A 17,593-nucleotide genomic window follows, 5' to 3' on the forward strand; every position below is an offset into this window, starting at 1 on the left:
GTGCACTACTATGTATAATAGGTAATTGGGAGGGATTGGGGTTTTGGGTTAGGAGGATATTAGAAGTGGGGAATGAGATGTTGCCGGCTTAGCAGGAAATCGTGAGAATATTATATTTTAGCAGTTATAACTCACAGAGACCGCAATCAAAATTCTGAGGTAAAGTAATAGATCACTCCTAAGCTTTGTTCAGGGAACTTTTGTGGGTCCAAACCAACCAGCTGGTATTTTCACAGGATTTGCAGCGTATATGCTAACATATCTGCATCACGCTTAATTTTAGCTCCTGCTTGTGGGCAATTTGCTCCTCTGTAATAACCGTACACAGCAGGGGGCAACACATACAGTATCTCACAAAAGTGAGTACACCCCTCACATTTTTGTAAATATTTTATTATATCTTTTCATGTGACAACACTGAAGAAATGACACATTGCTACAATGTAAAGTAGTAAGTGTACAGCTTGTATAACAGTGTAAATTGGCTGTCCCCTCAAAATAACTCCACACACAGTCATTAATATCTAAATTGCTGGCAACAAAAGTGAGTACACCCTAAGTTAAAATGTCCAAATTGGGCCCAATATCTCATACTGGTCACTAGAAGTTCAACATGGCACCTCATGGCAAAGAACTCTGAGGAGCTGAAAAAAAATTGTTGCTGTACATAAAGATGGCCTAGGCTATAAGAAAATTGCTAAGAACCTGAAACTGAGCTGCAGCACGGTGGCCAAGACCATACAGTGGTTTAACAGGACAGGTTCCACTCAGAACAGGCCTCGCCATGGTCGACCAAAGATGTTGAGTGCACGTGCTCAGCGTCATATCCAGAGGTTGTCTTTGGGAAATAGATGTATGAGTGCTGCCAGCATTGCTGCAGAGGTTGAAGTGGGGGGGGGGGGGGGAGCCTGACAGTGCTCAGACCATACGCCACACACTGCATCAAATTGGTCTGCATGGCTGTCGTCCCAGAAGTAAGCCTCTTCTAAAGATGATGCGCAAGAAAGCCTGCAAACAGTGTGCTGGAGACAAGCAGGCTAAGGACATGGATTCAATCAATTCAACCAAGCGCTCACTCCAATGGGGAGGACAGGCGTGCCGCTCTCCTCAGGTAGGGAACTCCAACATAGGCATATGAAAGAAAGAAAGGAGGCGCAAACACCTAGTGCATTACCCGTTAACACCTTAAAAATGTTTTAATAAAATGCAAAAAACATACTCACAGACATGAACAATAAAATCGCATTACAAGAATCCACCACATGTGGAATGGAACATGTCCCTGTAGATAGGACCGTTAACGCGCTTCGGGAGTCAAGCCCCCTTCATCAGAGCTGGTCCTACTTACAGCAGGCCTAAATAAATACTGACATCCCTTAGACAGGTTCCTCCCCTTCCTGTGGGTTATGGGCAGGACCGACCCGGATCTAGACCAACCCGCTGCCTTCATTACTTCCAATTGTTTTCTAGTGCCACTAGAAACAATTGAAAATTCGCCCACAGGAAGGGGAGGAACCTGTCTAAGGGATGTCAGTATTTATTTGGGCCTGCGGTGAGTAAGTAAGACCAGCTCTGATGAAGGGGGCTTGACTCCCGAAACGCGTTAGCGGTTCTATCTACAGGGACATGTTCCTTTCCACATGTGGTGGATTCTTGTAATGCAATTCTTTTCTTCATATCTGTGATTATGTTTTTTGCATTTTATTAAACCATTTTTTAAGGTGTTCATGGGTAATGCACTAGGTGTTTGCGCCTCCTTTCTTTCTTTCATTTTAAGGACATGGATTACTGGAACCATGTCCTGTGGTCTGATGAGACCAAGATAAACCTGTTTAGTTCAGATGGTGTCAAGAGTGTTTGGCGGCAACCAGGTGAGGTGTACAAAGACAAGTGTGTCTTGCCTACAGTCAAGTATGGTGGTGTGAGGGTCATGGTCTGGGGCTGCATGAGTGCTGCCGGCACTGGGGAGCTACAGTTCATTGAGGGAACTATGAGTGCCAACATGTACTGTGACATACTGAAGCAGAGCATGATCCCCTCCCTTCGGAGACTGGGCTGCAGGGCAGTATTCCAATATGATAATGACCCCAAACAAACCTCCAAGATGACCACTGCCTTGCTAAAGAAGTTGAGGGTAAAGGTGATGGGCTGGCCAAGCATGTCTCCAGATCTAAACCCTATTGAGCATCTGTGGGGCATCGTCAAATGGAAGGTGGAGCGGAAGGGTTCTAACATCCACCAGCTCCGTGATGTCGTCATGGAGGAGTGGAAGAGGACTCCAGTGGCAACCTTTAAAACGCTGGTGAACTCCATGCCCAAGAGGGTTAAGGCAGTGCTGGAAAATAATGGCGGCCACACAAAATATTGACACTTTGGGCCCAATTTGAACATTTTCAATTAAAGGTACTTTTTGTTGCCAGTGGTTTAGACATTAATGGCTGTGTGTTGAGTTATTTTGAGGGGCAGCAAATTTGCACTGTTTTACAAGCTGTTCATTCACTACTTTACATTGTAGCAAAGTGTCATTTCTTCAGTGTTGTCACATGAAAAGATATAAAATATTTACAAAAATGTGAGGAGTGTACTCACTTTTGGGAGATACTGTATGTTGGTGATGGGGTATCCTATTGTTTTTGTCACATGACCCACAAGCTACCAGTAATCCTGAGCATAAGTAACTAACCTATGGATAAATGTTATAAACTTTTTTCTAGGAAGTACAACTCTTAGGGCAAAAAATTTAAAACTTGCCACAACCATAAACATGTTGATACTTACTAATAACTACCTAGTCCCAAATTAGTGGCCTTGGACTGCGGCATTATAAATGACAGAATTACATGTAAAGGCCATAATGACCTAATTCATGACCACATTAGTAACACCTACGTTTAATATAAGCAAAGCACACAAGAAAAAAAAAACTATGTGACCTGGAAAAATAATTTCCTGAGTATCATACCTGTATACTGTAGAACAGAGATTAACAATTAGAGGTGTCTCGCCCTAAATGCTTACCATAAAGGATGAAAACAAGGGCACTTGCTATGTTTTGTAAAACCCAGCTAAATTTTTAGTATACTAACTTTAACACATTACTGGAAGTACACATAATTATCTATAGCACAAGCATGTTTTGCCAAAAACAGCTACTATATTTACAGTTGGACAATCACTGTATACAACTTTACCGTTGACACACCCAATATAGTACAAAACAAGTTTTACCGCTGTTTGGACAAAATTTACTGCAATTGAATGTAACATAAAATCAAGCAAAATAATATGTCATTTAATAAAATCTCTAATTACTATGGTATATGAGGGGGTGCTAAAAGGTTCTAGGCCCAACCAAGTGTATAACCTAGAGCCATGAATTTTACATGCTATTCCACATATGCACCGCAAACTTTAACAAACTTGGCACATAGTTTCTCAAGTTTCTTTAAATCTTCCAGTTAAAAGATTGACCTACCTGGTCACCAGAATAATATTACTCTGCTGCTATCACTTCTAAATATTTCAAAAATTTTCACCTTACAAATTCTTAAGGTTTGGATACAGGAAACAGTCAGATGGAGGGAGATCGGCATAGTAGGGTGGATGGCCAATGCGCTGAAAGCCTAAATTCTTCAAAACACCTGTGTCTTGCTAGCCTTGCAAGGAGGTACATTGTCCTGCAAAGAAACCGCCTATCCACGACTTTCCTCGCCGTTTTTCTTTAAACACCATTTGGCCATTCTATAGATAGTCATTAATCAAAATTCCTTTCTTATCCCAAAAAAAAAAAAAAAATGGCCTTGACCTTTTCTGTTGACTTTTGAGTCCTGTGGCGAAAGACCCAACCCAAGTGACATCACTCCAAAGTTTGTTGTTTTATCTCTGGTTATTGATGGTGTAAACATGTTTCATCAATAGCGATGAGTCATTCAAAAAAAGAATTATCACTAGTTTGCTCCAAATGCTGCAAAATCAACTTGGAGATGTCCACTAAATTTTGTTTCTTGTCAGCATTCATACATTTCGGCGCCCACTTGTCTGACAGCATCTGCATATAAAACTGCTCTTATATTCTAGACCCAACGAATTCACGGGATATCTCTGTTGTCTGAGCAATTCTTTGGCTTAGATTCACCAATGCATTGTTGTATATTGTGTTTGAAAACATGAAGCATGTCAGTTGTTGCCTTCACAGTGGTGTTAGCCTCCAAAAAGGTAATGGGCTTCTTAATGCACCACAATGTTAGTAGGCCAAATGTGTTTGAGTGATCCTGTGTTTTGAGGTCAAAGGCAATGTAAAAAGTACTCTGAATATTCAGAACAACTGAATGCCCTAGACAAGGCTACAAATTTCAGCAGAACCAGAATTGGCAAACACTTTCTCACACAGTCCTCTCTACTGATGAAAATTGTGCTACTTAAGCCCACTTATGGAATGCAGCCTAAAAAACAAATGCAAGTGTAAAACGACATACTCCTATAAAATGTGCATATAGAGGATAGGTAGTGATTCCTTTACCAAATATGGAATGCTCTGCATTTAAAGTACGGGTGTACTATAACCGAACTAACTTACCTCCATTAGTAGCCCAGCCCATTAGTTGCCTACTTTGATATTCACAGTTTCCTTGTTATTAAACTGTCAGAATTCCAGAGCCTTAGTGGGAAGTAGAGCCTTTGGCATTTGGAAATTGAATTGCAGAAGACGCAACTTAAAGTAGAACTATAGGCAAAACTTTTGTTTTTCCATTTCGATAGAGTAAGGGAAGATTATATCTACTGTAAGGTTTATTTTTGCCATATTTGTGCCATTGGGGAGATTCACCTTCACTTCCTGTTCCATAGCCAAAACCGGAAGTGAGAGGAAATCCCTGCAAATTAAGAGAATCATTTGGGACTTCCCAGGTCACCAGAACTAGTGTCCCAATTTGAAGATTTCCCCTCTATTACATTTCTGGGGACAACCCAAAAGTTGGGATTTTTTTTTATTTTACTTTCAATGATAATGGTAAACAGGACAAATAGGGAATCTCCCTGACGGAAACACAGACCGCAATAAAAACTGACAAGCGTTCTAGTCCCTCTTCACTCTATCCAAAACTTTAAAAAAAAATTTTGCCTTTAGTTCTATTTTAAAGTGATCTTGTCACTATGATCACGCAATAATCCAGAAACCCCCTGTAAAAGAGCATTTTAAATACTTAAGCCAAAAATGTCATTACTGTGTTTTGTAGTAACTTAGGGGTGAGAACGAGGAACCACAGAGCCCAGCAGAGAACACGCTCTCCGACACACCTGGATATGTTGGAAAGCAGGAGTGCTTGTATCTCTGCAAGATAGTGAAGAAGGTTAGTATTTAGTTGTGTTACAGGGGGCTACTAGTTGCATTTTAATTACCCTAGTGACGGGGTCACTTTAATGCAAGTAGGGCTGAAGCATAAGCTTGACTTTGAAAGAAGTCAAATCACTGTGTACCCTTTTTGTCTAAGATCCAAGTTGTGCCCAGGCACACAGTGATTGATTTGAAAATTGACAACAGACCCTTCCTGGGATAACAAATTACTTACACTTAAATATCGTTCCCTTTTTTTTTTTTTTAGACCAGCTCATTTTATTATTTGGTCAGTGGCGGAGCTACCAGGATCGCAAGAGTCGCACTTGTGACCGGGCCCTAGAGTTCCGCCACTGTGGGGGGGCCACAAAAGCCCGGAATGGGGCTCCAGGATTGGTGGCTGCAGTTATGAGCAGAGAGTGTCTATTACACTCTCTCTCATACTGCCCAGACCTAGCACTGACAGCCCGCCTCTTCCTGCCCCTCTCCTTTTGTGTGTGCCCACATTCCAATCCCCATCACCACTGTGCCTCACAAAAGGGATGAGTGGGCAGGAAAGCTAGATAGTGGAGGAAATGTGCAGCCAGCCTTAGCCTCCATCCATGGTGAGTGAAGTGTACCCTATCCCTCCCTTCTCTCACCATCCTTTGAGCACACTATTGTAAGGGAGATCACTGTGAACTGTAATGTAAAGGGGGACTCTGATGTAAGTGGGGGCTTTGGGGAGCTAAGACCTCCTTACATCAGGGTTCCTAGAGCACCCCTTATATCAGAGTTCCCCTTTACAATCCACAGAGCTCCCCCCTAGGACCCTTTCACATGGGCAGACTCTGCTAAGCAAAACCGACTTCTCAGCAGGGGTTCTGTCTGCTGATCCCTGTTTAGCAGGTGGATAACAGGTCCGTGTCTGCTCTACTTGTGCAGAGCGGACACAGACACAGCCTGCTGTTCTCTGAGCCGGTCAGATGTACAGTAAACGGACCGCCTGTCCGTTTACATCTGACTGTCATCCGATATGCTAGACAGATGGTGAACCGATCCTCATCCATCTCTATTTTCTTCAGATGTCTGTTTACATCCGCCTCCCCATGGAGAACAATAGGTGGTCCAATTGTGTAAAAGAGCCCTTCCAGTGCAAGTGGAAATTTTGCAGACTCTGAAAAAACAGGGGCTCAGGAAATCCTGATTAAAGGGGAATGCTGGGAAATATGGTATAAGTGGGGGCTTCAGTTACCAGGAACCCCCTTATATCAGAGTTACCCTTTACACCAGAGTCTGCAGTGTACCCCCTTACATCAGAGTTCTCACTGTTCTTCCTAAATCAAAGTCTCCAGAGTTCTTCCTTATATCAGAGTCTGCAGAATCCCCCCTTAAAGTGAAAAGGGGAACTCTGCGAGTTCAGATGTAAAGGGGAACTCTGCGAGTTCAGATGTAAAGGGGAACTCTGCGAGTTCAGATGTAGAGGGGAACTCTGCGAGTTCAGATGTAGAGGGGAACTCTGCGAGTTCAGATGTAGAGGGGAACTCTGCGAGTTCAGATGTAGAGGGGAACTCTGCGAGTTCAGATGTAGAGGGGAACTCTGCGAGTTCAGATGTAGAGGGGAACTCTGCGAGTTCAGATGTAGAGGGGAACTCTGCGAGTTCAGATGTAGAGGGGAACTCTGCGAGTTCAGATGTAAAGAGGGAACTCTGTGGACTCTGATGTAAGGGGGGACTCTTGAGATTAAATGTATACAATTAGAATTGTGTGTATATATATATATATATATATATATATATATATATATATATATATATATATATATAGTGTATACTACAAAAAGTAATTTATTGTGCGCTGCTAAAGTCTTTGGGTATGGCTTATTATAGCAATTCCAAACCGAGGCGTAACTAAAACCTTCCCTTCAGGGCCCCGGTGCAAGAAATCATGAAGAGCCCCCTCTGACCTCTAGTCCTCGGGCCCTTCCCAATGATTTTTTTCTCCCATCGTGGGGCCCTTTATTATGGTCCTGCAGTGGGACCCCTTCCTGCCATCTTGGGTAGTGTTGGCACCTTTTCTTTAAGTCACATTTTATGATATAGTGTTAGGCTCTGTTCACACATACTGCAGTGACCTGTGTGTTATTTGCATGGAGGAATGCAGGTCACCACTAGGACACATTGATTTACTAAAGGCAAATTACTGTGCACTACAAGTGGACTTGGAAGTGCAGTCGCTGTAGATCTGAGGGGAAGATATGAAATGAGGGAAAGCTCTGCTGATTTCTATCATCCAATCATGTGTAAGCAAAAATGCTGTTTTTTTATTTTCCTTGCATTTCTCCCTCAGATCTACAGCGACTTTACTTCCAAGTGCACTTGTAGTGCACAGTGGATTTGCTTTCAGTGAATAAACCCTATAGAAATCAATTATTTCCTATGTGTCCTGTTCACACCACAATGCTGGTGTCATGTGCAGTGCATTAGGGTAAAATGCTACATGTATGCATTTTAACGCAACACAATGCAAGTAAATCAACAAAATGCCAATGTATTGAGGGGAAAAAGCGTTTTATTATTTTGCACCTTATAAGGACCCATAGCAGTTTAACAACATATAAATGTGTATCAATGCACATCAAAACCCCTTAACATGCACATCAACGCCAATGGAAGGCAATGCACGCGCATCAATTTTTTGAGAATTTTCATGCATTGAAAAGTATGTTTATGTGTGAACAGGCCCCTAGGGTATGTATGCAATATGTACAATCATATGAATACTGGATATGTGTATGTACATACGGTATAACTATCTAACACAGTCTTTAACAGGGCTAGGTTATTCCTATGCAGAATTCTCCATCATATTGTTTAATTAGCCAAATGTTGATCTTTGTATGTTAACAAATGTACATAAATTGAAAAAAAAAAAAAGATAAAATGTTTACTTGCATTTTACTATTTCCTTTTCTCTCACAGTTGAGTTGTTGTGGTATTCAGAGTTATACCAACTGGACCAGCAGTATTTATTTTCATGAACATGGAATCCCGCCCAGCTGCTGCTCCAACATGAGTGACTGTAATCCATCAGATATGCGCAACATGACTATCGCTCCACAGAAGGTCTATCAAAGGGTAAGTGCTCTGGGACGTTTGATATATTTTCCTTAAAATAACAATTGCGTGCATGTGTATAAGTTCAAGTGATCATTGGTGGGTATTTATTGTATTATTCAGTGATCAATGCAAAAACTGTTTGGTGTGGTGCATTATTCTTTTTCAAGGTCAGACCAAGGATCATTTTTACCTGGGTAAAGCTGGTGTCAGTGGATGAAAGGGAAGCACAGTTGGGAAGGGTATCAAATCAAAAGTGCAGCACTCAAAAATAGGGAAATCTCCATTATACGTGAATGAGATATATACAATACCATCACTGATACACCACCAAACGGGTCATGCTGAAGGAGAATACAGGCAGCATAACGTTTTCTATGGCTTCTCCAGACCTCTTCACGTCTGGCACATGTGATCAGAGTGAACCTGCTCTCATCCGTGAAAAGCACAGGGCACCAGTGGTGTTCAGTTGCAAATGCCAATCAAGCACCAAGGTGCCAGGCAGTAAGCACAGGGCCCACTAGAGGATGTCAAGATCTCAGGCCACCCTTATGAAGTCTGGTTCTGATTGGTTAGATACATTCATACGAGTGGCCTGCTGGAGGTCATTTTGTAGGGCTCTGGCAGTGCTCATCCTGTTCATTCTTTCACAAAGGAGCAGATACCGGTCCCGCTGATGAGTTAAGGACCTTCTGCAGCCTTTTCCAGCTCTCCTAGAATAACTGCCTCTCTCCTGGAATCTCCTCCATGCTGTTGAGACTGTGCTGGGAGACACAGCAAACCTTCTGGCAATGGCACGTATTGATGTGCCATGCTGGAGGAGTTGGACTGCTTGTTCAACCTCTAGACTCTAGAAGGTCCAGGTATTGCCTCATGCTACCAGTAGTGACAATGACCCTAGCAAAATGCAAAAATAGTGAAAAACAGTCAGAAAAGATGAGTTGGGCAAAAACATGCCAGTGGCCTTCACCAGTCTCGTTTTGGAGGTTGTCTCATTGTTGGCCATCTAGTGCACCTGTTGTTGATTTCATTAACACCAAAGCAGCTGAAACTAACTACCAAACCACCTCTGCTACTTAACTGATTTGAATATCCCAGGAGTTTAATTGACTTGGTGCTATATTTTTTGAGCAGTGTAAGTAAATATAAATATATAAATATATATATATCACCTTCTGTATGTTAATTAAGTAAATATGCCCTATATCTTACCAGAGTAAAATAGTGTTCAAGTGTTAGCAAGCCAGCCAACGCAAAAATCACATGGAAGGACTACCACATTCCCCCCATAGTATTGCACATAGTAGTATATTATATGTAAAAGAATACGCGATACGTCTGGTGACTTGTTATACTTGTGAATTTAAAAAAATGCCCAATCACATGTAAGATAAAGTGCATAACACTTTAAAGGTGCAACTACAATCAATATGTGTATGCAAAGTGTGAATATATTGTGTCAACCAGACCACCAACGGAGGGAAATCTTCTATAGAATAAGAGGCTGCTTACCAAGCATATGTGACCATCAGATTACAAATGGTCTGAAGAAGCTTGAAACCAATGCTACAGCTCTATCCACAGACAGGGTCCCAGGAAATATATTTGTTTGTACTGCTTCCGTTGGAAAGGGTAGCAGAGGGATATTCTGAGGTTAGCCAGAACCAAACTTTAAACATGGAGCAAACACCTAGTCAGGAGACCGAGTAGGAGCTAAGGCAAGAAGAGTGGTATGCAGAGTGGGGACCAGAAGAACTAAGGCGTAAACAAAATATGAAGTGCATGCACAGCTTCTGCACTGGGCAGCTTAACTAGTAGCTTGAACTATTAGGATGTGTGTGACACTTGCTGACATATGGGAGAGCATAAAAAAATGCTGGTTAAACCCTGTAGGCCAGGTGGGGCAACTGCAGCCTTCCAGCTGTTGCAGGACCAAGTTCTATTATTCCTCTAGGGGTATCTGTCAGTCTTCCCATCATAAAACTGCCTCTGGGAGTCATGCTTGTAACTGTCAGTCTTGCAATGCCTCATGGGACATGTAGTTCAACAACAACTGGAGGGCCGCAGTTTCCTACCACCTGATGTAGACACTCAAGAAAAATCTGGAATGCAGAAGGAGCTAGAGAACAGGGAAACCGAAGAAGTGCACTATAGCAGAAAGAAAAGTATCATCAGGATAAGTCAATAAGAAACAATCAGCATCCATACATTCCACACCTAATCACACCCTAAATGGCTATTTATAGTGTAGGCAACTGCTGACTTTGTTTCTGGATAAATGCAGAGCAAGTAGGTTCATGATTGTTACATAACACACGTTACATAATATCATTGGAATTTGCTTAATGAATCTGTCATCTGAATGACAGTGTCTTTGAAAAAGGCCACCATAAATTCATGATACTCACCTTGCCAAAACTCCTTTGCTTTTTCTGCCTCCACCACATCTGGCGACAATACCTGTTGCTTCTGGGTAAGGGAAACCATGAAATCTCCCATATAGTATTGCCAAGGTCTAGCAACCAACCATTAGATTATCATTAGCACTGTCACATGACCGGGGATGTTTAATGTCCACTTCCCTTAGCACCCAACACCTAACAACACTAGAGCAATTAAAAAGTACTCCTTTTTTGCCATAAATCGAAAGATGGTGCTCCTGAGTTGCATTGTGTGGCCTAAGCCTAGAGCATGGTCTTTGTCTATCAATATGAGCTTACTTGAAAAGTCTCCTTTTGAGTGCTGCCTGTCTGCTGGCCATCTCTTTCCACAGCTTCCTGAATTCCCTGCATGCTCTGCAGCTTCTTCTATGCTGTTCACTTTTCATTTCTAAGGACTATATATCCCATTGTATCCTGCTTCCTGCAAACAGTGATTCTTGTATTGATGCTGCCTCCTGAACCTTCCCCTCTCGCCACCTCTGTAGTTCAGAGGGCAGCCTCTGAAATGTGTGGCAGCAGTGCCTACTCGCATAGTGAATACGTCACACAATTCAAGGGAGAAAATGTGTCCAGATCTTCACAGAGCATCCAGATTAATAGGAGTAAATTAGAATTAATTACAATGCAAGGTGTATACATTTATATACATTTGATAAAAATGGAAAATACTGCATTTGGTCACTAGATGGTGCTAAGTATCCTGTGAATCTCGTATGCTACTTAGCGCTATCTAGTGGCTAGATGCAGTATTTTCCTTTTTAAATCACTGAAAATCATTCATCCAGCACAGGAAATAGGCTAATAACATTGTTAATGTATGTAATAACAGAATGAATGTACATGCACTTGTACTGGGTGAATTATTATGCACATTTTTCATAAAGTCTCTATTATGTTCCGAGAGACCCTGTCTGGTGGAGGTAGACTTGCAGTGAGATAAAATGTTTAACAAAGCACCAAGCAGAGTTTACATAAGTATCAAAAATAGCAGCTGCCATTTACATACATAATTTTAAATATGTATGTAAAAAACTTTCAAAGAACAAAAACACTTGATTTTATTGCTTATATTGAATTCTCCTCCTTCAGGTATAGATCTATAAAACATTCAATGGATATAACGCTCCTTTTACAAAACAGAAGTAATACATACTGTAAGTTTGATCTCTTAACGTAGACATTTGAGTTAATGCTACTAATTTGTTTGTACCAGTGAACATGGGCGAAATGTGATTGATTGCAGGAATAATCTAGAGAAAAAGTTTGAACAGATTTATTTTTATGGTATTAACAGTACACCAGAATAGCGTTGAACAGTTACGGAGCCTAATTAATTCTTGTGATTTGTTATGGTGTGAAATTCAGTGGGATATAATGAATAATTAACAGTGAGAGACAGAGTGTGAGAATTATCCTGGTAGGCTTGTAACTTGTCTTATGGCCGATAATATTTCCATAAGGTTTGTAATAAAACTGTCTTACTCATTGTATTACAGTACTTGTAACTACTGTTATTAGATCATCAGTCTTTTCCCTGACTTATGCATAACAATATATGTTTAGTATTTAAATGAAGACTGTTCTGTTGCTTTAAAGTGATTCTAAAGCTATTTTTTAAATTAAAATAACAATTGTTACCCATGCATAGAGCAGGTAAGTATATTGTACAGTGCGGTCCTGAACCCCCTCTTCTGGGGTCCACTGATGGCACTCTCCTCTTCTCCAAGTGCCCCCATAGTAAGCCACTTGCTATAGGGGCACTTATGTGGGCCTGTTCCCGAGCTGGGCTGTGTGCGTCTATAGACACACACACAGGGTGGCTTGCCCCCCCCCCCACTCCCTCCTCACAGGATTTGACTGACAGCAGTAGGAGCCAATGGCTCATGCTCTTCTCAGTAACGTCCATGAATGCAGGAAGAGAGCAAGGCGGGGCTGCCGGCAGGGATAGTGCTGTATCAAGAGTGCTACCAGGTAAGTAGAGGCACAGATAGTGGAAGGTTTTTACCCTAATGCAGAAAATGGGTAAAAAACCTTCTGCCTTTAGAACCACCTTAAAGGCCATCCTCCCTTCTTTAACCTACCTCCTCCCTAAACTGAAGGAACATATAGGTTGCCGTTGCTGAAAAATGCAAGTTTCTTGGCTGTCAGTGGTGTCCAATGACTTGATTACCCTCAACTACTCACTTGAAACCAGTATGCAGATAAGGCGTTCTGACTTGAATTGCTTCATGCGTGTTCCAGCTCCATGACTGACAGCCAAGCACCTAGCATTTGTAGAAGGCCAACGGCGATGGTCTACATATATCTTACCTGACATATTTCCTTTAATTATATCCTAACATTTCGATTCTTCTCTCTTTTGTTTTCTCCGGTTTCTCAGATCATGCCCATTATGTATTTTTTATCTTTTCAGGGCTGCTATGATCTCGTCACTGACTTCATGGAAACTAACATGGGAATCATTGCTGGGGTGGCTTTTGGAATTGCATTCTCACAGGTAAAGACTTAACCTAGAAGTCGCTTTCTACTCTACTTTTTCTTTTAGCAATTGAAATTGCAGATAGTTGAAAGTTTATTTGTTGAAATGAGTACAGTAAGCGACAGTTGGATTTGTGTTACCGCTTAAATGTAGGTTAATTTGCCATTTAAAACCCATATATTTATTGACTTGGTTGATTTGCCATTTAAAACCCATATATGACTGCAAAAGGCCATCAGGATGCAACAAGGCTATGCGACTTAATAGAGTGTGCATCAGGCATAGATAAGGAACTGTATAAAGGGACCTTGTCGAATGTGCAGCTGTGCCTGGAACTCAGGATAATTACGTCTTCTCACTGCTTGCACTCTGACAGGAATCACCTGTGTTTTATCTTCTTTATACTGGAAGACCAGAGTCTACAGCATATAACTTATTAGTGTCATATAGTCATCTTGTCCGGCACTTACATTTGTGTCTGTGCCCAAGGCAGGAGCTGAATTACTTTCAGCAGACAACAAACACATTGACTTCTGTACTCCCTTCTTGTTTTAAGACTCTATTTAAAACCGAGAATAAACCAGACTTGTACATCTCTATACTGAATCTGTTACAACCTACAGTTCCTGCAGTTCTAGGAATAAATTAAAGTGGTTGTAAACCTCAGACATGAGATATGAACAAAGCATTTCCCTCTATAGTGTGTACTTGTTCTAATCAAGAGCACAAAGTGTCACTTTTATCTGCTGCTTCGTTCCTCTGCTTTCAGTATGAATCACTTCTGACAAGTTTTGGTGACACCAAGAGAAAAAAAGTGACAGGGGAGGGACCTCCATCTGATTGGCAGCCTCAGCTCTGTTCCTGTGTGCTGTGTAGAAGAGGGTGTGTCCCTTCCCTCCAGTCAGCTCTTCTGAGCTCTGCAGAGTGTGACTTTAGCTTTTCACTCCCCTTTTTTTAAGTCTCAGACAAGCTTTAAAAAATGTGCACTTTGAACGAATGTAGAGAAGAGAAAACTGCAGATAGACAGATACGACTTATGTAGGAGGATTTTTTAATCTCTGTGTATCACCAGAGGCCAGGCACTTCGCTGGGTATTTATAAGGGTTTACAACCACTTTAAGACTATCAAATGTAATACATAGGTATTCAATGCATTTTTTTGTCCCTTTATCTACAGTTAAACATGTTTGTATTTGCATACATTTTGCTACATATTACATCCCCATGATGCTATTACTGTAGTACATTTAAAGTTAAATTATAGGCAGATATTAAAAAAAAAAAAAAAAAAATTATTGTATTAGAACATTAAAGCCCCATTGAAATCTCACACCTTTGTATATCTTTATTTTCCTGTACCTTGCATGATATTATTTATAAATTATTTTTGCTGATCCTATTAATTTTGCTTGTTTCCTATTTTACAAATAAATGCATCTCAAACATGTCCAGAACTGATCTCAAACTATTTTCAGGCAGATTCCAAATGTCCTTTTTCTGTGTTCTCCTTGTTTCTGAGCCACAGACTTGTGTACTTAGCATTATAGGGACACTTTTGTTAAATTTATAAGTTTTAATCTGATGCTCTCTACCTTTCTTTTACTTTTATTGTATTGTTTATAGCTAATTTAACTTTACATTTAACACCGTATCCACATATGATATATGTTCCCCAGGGCATTATTAGTTTTGTAAAGTGAGAGCAAAGTAGAAGCTGCTTGTCTTCAGACTCTCTCAGTAGTTTAAAGAGGATGAGCAAAGCACATACATTATATCTGCTGTGTTTACTTATCTCTCTCCAAAGCTCTAAGTGACGTTTCTTTCTGGTGCTTCATTCCTCTGATATCAGCATGAGTAACTTCTGAGAAGTTTTCCCGACACATGAGATAAAACTTGTGTCGGGAGAGCTCTGCACGGAGCTGGTCTATTCAGGACACAGTTCTTCTGCTGTGTGGAGGGGGTGTGTTCCTTTCCACCAATCACTCTCACACACCGGTACTGCAGTTACTCTGCCCCTCCTCTGTGCTCTTGACAGATGAAGAAAGATTTTAACACTTTTCTGCCCATTTGAAGTGGTGCAGGGAAAAGAAGACTGCAGATAAACAAGTAAAACCTGTAGAAGGAATTATTTCATCTCTGTGTATCATCGTAGGCTGTTCACTTCACTGGGTAGATGTGAGGGTTTACAACCAATTTAACTTTATAAAGCCCCATCTGAATAAGCAAGTGGAATGACAATTTTTTATCTCAAGGGGCAGTTAAAGTAGAACTACAAGCAAAACTTTTTTTTCATTTTGGATACAGCAAGGAAGAATTATAACCCCTGTCTGATCTTCATCATCTGTGTCCCATTGCAGAGATTTCCCTTCACTTCCCATAGCCAAAGCCTCAAGTGAGCAGAAATCCCTGCAAATTAAGGGGATTCCGTGGGGACCCTAAGGTCACCAGAACAAGTGTCCCCATTGGAAGCTTTCCTCTTGCCTTTAGTTACTGTATACTTAAAGATTAACATTGAAAACATGAGAACAGAAGCGCAGTGCTGCACTTATTGGTTGGAAATATAAAAATTAATATGTATTATGTATTAATATATAGTCCATTATGTCGTTTCTGAACAAAGTCCTTTTCTAAGGCCTGCAATACACGTTTTGAATCTCGGCCGGTTCAGCAGGAACCAGCCGAGATTCAAAAAGTTAATGGGCAGGCTGAATGTACCAAGTGATGGATCGATCAACTTGGGTACAACCAGCCTGCTAAATTCTCTTGCGATTATCAGTAGCCGCTACTATAGCCACTAGCAATAATCACTGTCTTCTCCCGGTGGGGGTGGCTTCCCCTGTACACATTGTCGTGCAGGTGCGTTGAGGTGCTGTTTAAAATAAATTACACCCCAGTGCACCAATTATCACAATGCAATACTGTAATACCGGTCTGAATTTACTTTATCAAATTAGTGTGGACTATTGGAATTGACTTAAACAGCAATTATAATAATTATCCTCCTTTTTTTGCATAGAGACATCCTAAAATATTTTCTGCTGAAAATATACAAGGATAGATGAGAACTTCTGCCCCGTGACAGAGCAAGCCCAGGGTTTTCAGCTTTATAGGTACAAATCAAATTGTTAGGCAGTACTTTGTTCTGACCGAGTAAACTGAGTTCCGTAACTGCTGGAAAGGTATTTTTGTCTTTTTTTTTTTTTCTTTAGAAGCCAATTAGACTTTCAATTTCCCTTCCAGAAGAGGGTTAAAGAGGTGATTTTTGTGGGCTATAATAAAAACCCACAGAAGTTAAAGAAGAAATTACCAGTCGTCCTGCTGGTGTGAATTAATGGTAAATCTGGTAAACTACACCCACCATAGTACTTACATACTAGCTTTGTACCCCCTTGCTGTGCTGGCTGTGTGATTACCCTGCAGGCGTTAAGGAAATCAAGAGAAAATATTGGCTTAAAGTAGGAAATGTGTTTGGTCATGCAGTTAGCATTGATCCTTGTACAGCTGGGGGACAGAATCTGTGATCTATGGTGTCCACATTATCCATCATCAGGATGGAAGACAAACATTGTCCTTTTCTGTATGTTCAATAGACTGCTGAGATGGTTATTTATAGATAAGATCTATATAAGCTTCTATTGTTATCTTTCTCCTACCAACATATTAGGCAGTGGTGACTCACAGTTTACGAATCACCTGAAGGTTACAAACCGCATAGGCCACAATTTTCTTCACGGTGAATTTTGTTTTGGTCTATTTTTGTTTACATATTTATTCTTTTTTACATTTGGAAAATTGCAGCAAAAAAACATTTTGTTTTTTAGTTTTTTTTCTTTTATTTCCAGCAAGCAGGTGTGGCTTAAGGCACATTTCCACATTTGTCACAATAGTCTTACCTAAGTGCCTGAAAAAAAAGCCTGCTGTGTACAGAATTCAATAGCTCAAACTTAATCTTATATGCACAGCTGAACAAGAAGGGTGACCCATTCACCTCTCTTCCCCACTCACTCCTGTTCTGCGCAGACAGCTATGTACCAACCTTCAATCATAAAGAGAGTTTAAAGGGAAACAGATTTTTGCTGTGCTATCTCTTTAGAAAATCAATAATACACTATGAATATAGTGTCATAAGTGCTACCTGTGTTTATTGTTTATCTGCAAATCAATCATTTATTAAGGGTCACAGGGTAGACATTGTTCTAGGGCACTGGATTCCATGGCTTTGGCCTGTGTCAACCATTAGGGAGGA

General features: G+C 40.8%; 1 protein-coding gene across 1 annotated transcript in view; it reads left to right on the forward strand.

Moving 5' to 3' along the window:
• Positions 1-17,593, forward strand: part of TSPAN7 (tetraspanin 7) — a 255,825-nt gene that overhangs the window by 228,058 nt on the left and 10,174 nt on the right. Inside the window, exons 5-6 of the mRNA XM_082245443.1 lie at positions 8,293-8,448; positions 13,282-13,365. Of these exons, the coding sequence (XP_082101569.1) occupies positions 8,293-8,448; positions 13,282-13,365 (240 nt within the window). The remainder of the gene's footprint in view (positions 1-8,292; positions 8,449-13,281; positions 13,366-17,593) is intronic.

The sequence above is a fragment of the Pelophylax lessonae genome (assembly GCF_965119305.1).
Source record: "Pelophylax lessonae genome assembly, chromosome: 2".
NCBI lineage: Eukaryota > Metazoa > Chordata > Amphibia > Anura > Ranidae > Pelophylax > Pelophylax lessonae.